The sequence below is a fragment of the Arachis ipaensis genome, chromosome B02 (assembly GCF_000816755.2).
Source record: "Arachis ipaensis cultivar K30076 chromosome B02, Araip1.1, whole genome shotgun sequence".
Taxonomy (NCBI): Eukaryota; Viridiplantae; Streptophyta; class Magnoliopsida; order Fabales; family Fabaceae; genus Arachis; species Arachis ipaensis.
In genome coordinates this window covers 93,771,139-93,774,505 of record NC_029786.2, presented here as the reverse complement: position 1 = coordinate 93,774,505, position 3,367 = coordinate 93,771,139, and the positions used below count along the sequence as shown (strand labels likewise).

Below are 3,367 nucleotides of genomic sequence, written 5' to 3'. Positions count from 1 at the left end.
ATTAAAAATTAAAATATTCTTTTATGACACAAGATAGTTAAATATTTATATTTAAGATTTAAATTTTAATATTTTATATATTTTCTATAAAAGTTTTATAATTAATTATGTTAATAACATGGACTTTTAAACATACGTTAGTAATTAATAACTAAGGCAAGTCCTTCCATTATTTATTTAGGATCCAATGCTTCAAAAGTAACTTTTTTTTTTTTATTTTTGACTTATGAAAAGTAGTAGTATTAATGTCTAGTACAATTTTTAAAATCAAATTGCAGCTTTCTAAGAAACTATTTAGGAGCTTATAGAGAAGTTAAAAAAAATGACTTCTCTCGTAATACTACTACTTTTTATCACATTTCTATAAAATAAGTACTTTTAGAACTAAAAACGCAAACACAAAATAACTTATTTATAAGCTACTCTTAATATAATCATTTATTGTTTAAATTATTTTTTTAAAATGAACTTAATTTAACTGTTTACCCATACTAGGCCTTATTCTTGTCTTTTCTGTTCTTGTAGGAATTCAAGCACATGTTACATTATATCATTGGGACTTACCACAAACTCTTGAGGATGAATATGGTGGATGGGTTGATAAAAAAATTGTGTATGGTTCCCTAACTTCAAATATCCAATTAATTTTCATAATTGCATGATCATCTTAATTTATGAAAGAACCAAAATTTAAATCTTAAATTATTTATGTTTTGTGTAATTTAATACATGATTAATTTGTACATTACTAACACATTGTTCTGTACACTTGCATATTCTTGTAGAAGAGACTTCACAGCATATGCAAATGTGTGCTTTAGAGAGTTTGGAGACAGGGTCAAACATTGGACGACAATTAATGAAGGAAATGTTTTTTCACAAGGTGGCTATGATATAGGATTCTTACCACCTCAACATTGTTCACCTTCCTCTATATTTAATTGCTCTAAGGGAAATTCTTCAACGGAGCCATATTTGGTAACACATAATATGTTGTTAGCTCATGCATCAGCTGCAACATTGTATAGGAACAAGTACCAGGTAATTAATGTCTACTATTTCATTCATCTTGGCCTTCCTTCTAAATTTGGTGACAATGGTTAGATCAAATTCGAAAACCTCGTCGAAGAACAATTTAATTAGTGATTGAATTATATCGGTTCAATTTGATTTTGTGACACCACGTAATAAATTAGACATTATATAAAAAAGTTATAAGATTTTAAAAGTAAGGCCTTACTTTTAGGTCCTACTATTCTATAAACCAAGTTAGGTTGGTTTATTATTTAATTCACTAGTCCGCTTAAGCAAGTGTGATGGTTCAAATCCTGCCTTGTGCATATAGCTACTCATTGGTTAGCGATAAACTCTTAAATACAACTAAACTAGCTAATAAATCAGCTCCATACATGTGCAAGAAAGTCTCACATCACATAAATTAACTATCAAACATCCTATGATTAATGCAGGACAAGCAACATGGATTTATTGGGTTTAATCTCCTTACTTATGGTTTTATTCCTTTAACAAATACTACTGAAGATATAATTGCTGCTCAGAGGGCTCAAGACTTCTTTCTTGGGTGGTAAGTAAGATATTAATTATAAGAGAAATCCTTTAGGATTAGTATAATTTATTGTTTTTAGCCGCAGTTAATCAGTAAAATTTAAAAGTATCGACAAAAATATAGTTCTGGATTGCTGAACTAAAAGTGTTGGACTATTGGCTAAAAGTGTTGGCTGTATAAATTAAAATTACTGGCTCTTAAACTTTTTTCTGATTATAATTATATTTGTTTCTAATGTGTCAATTGTCATTTTTTCATGAAAGATAAAACATATAAGCCTCCAAGACTAAAACATAGCATTTTCTCTTTAGATTTCCTAATTTAATTTGTTTTGTCCGTATTTTATGATTGTAGGTTTTTAAGTCCATTTATTTTTGGAGATTACCCTGAAACCATGAAAAAGAATGTTGGTTCAAGGCTTCCAATATTCACAGAAAGTGAATCAAATTTGGTGAAAGGCTCAATTGACTTCCTAGGAATGAATTTTTACTTTTCATATTTTGTTAAGGACAATCCTAAAAGCCTATATATAAATGATAGAGATTATATAGCAGATATGGCTGTAGAACTTACAGGTATGTTTCTACTATATTCTATTTACTTGATTCTTAAGTTATTATCTATTTATTTAATTAAAAAAAAAACATCTAAGAGTAAATAATTATTTTGACACTCGAAAGATTTTAATTTTGACAAAATGGATTTTAACCCTTATTTTTAACAAAATGGATTAATAGTTAACCGATCATTTTAGACATTTAAACTATTTTGTCGAACAGAACTGACATTTAGAAGTTTAATTTGTCATCAAAACCAACAGTTAAGTTTTAAGAATCTTTTCAGGTGACAAAATATTTATTTACTCAACATCTAATTATGTTATTTTTGAATGTAGTTTATACCTCAGAAGAAACATCTAAGGATGAGGTAATAGTAGCGTTGGAACTTAGTACAATGATTCTTATATATGTTTTATGCATGGGCACCAATGTTTTACACTTGTACACTAACTAGCTAGTTGTTTGGTTCAGGCTCTGATTATTCCATGGACTTTGGAAGGATTGCTTGACTCACTGAAGAATATTTATGGAGATTTTCCAATTTATATTCACGAAAATGGTTCATCTCTCTTTCTCTTCTACTCTTATCTAATATGTTTAATTTTTAAGGACAATTTACATTACCTCTTTAATTTTGACATTTTATGAAATTTACCGTGACACTCTTCTATTTATCAAATCACGTTGGCTTCTCTAATCTTAAGAAAATATTGTGTTATGTTTATCAGAATCTTTAGTATATAATTTATAAATTATAAGGTAGCGTTTGGTGGAGAAACAAATATGAAAAGACTGGGACTGAGAGATAGAAATTAAAATAAATGTTAGTATTCTGTTTGGTGCAAAGTGGGAGACAAAAATTGAAATAAGAATAAAATTCTAATTTAATTTGTACAAAGGGTAAAATTAGAATTAATTAATTGAAATGAAGGTATTTTAGATATAAAATATTATTAAAGTTTCAGTCTCTCTCTAAAAATTTTATTCCTCTGTGTCCTCACTTTTTGGAAGTACTGAAATACTGAAATTTTAGAGATAGAGACAGAAATTTTAGTACCAGTCACTGAATTAACAAACATGATATTGAGTCTCAGTCTCCCAGTCACTGTTTCAGTACCTCAAAACAAACGCTACCTAAGGATATAGGTATATTATTATTATTATTATTATTATTATTATTATTATTATTATTATTATTATTATTATTATTATTATTATTATTATTATTATTATTATTATC

The 3,367-nt window shown here is 27.4% G+C and overlaps 1 protein-coding gene across 1 annotated transcript in view; it reads left to right on the top strand.

Moving 5' to 3' along the window:
* Positions 1-3,367, top strand: part of LOC107625766 (beta-glucosidase 11) — a gene marked incomplete in the record, with an annotated part of 6,370 nt that overhangs the window by 1,416 nt on the left and 1,587 nt on the right. Inside the window, 6 exon segments of the mRNA XM_016328472.2 lie at positions 526-613; positions 786-1,041; positions 1,470-1,585; positions 1,922-2,142; positions 2,463-2,494; positions 2,599-2,686. Of these exon segments, the coding sequence (XP_016183958.1) occupies positions 526-613; positions 786-1,041; positions 1,470-1,585; positions 1,922-2,142; positions 2,463-2,494; positions 2,599-2,686 (801 nt within the window).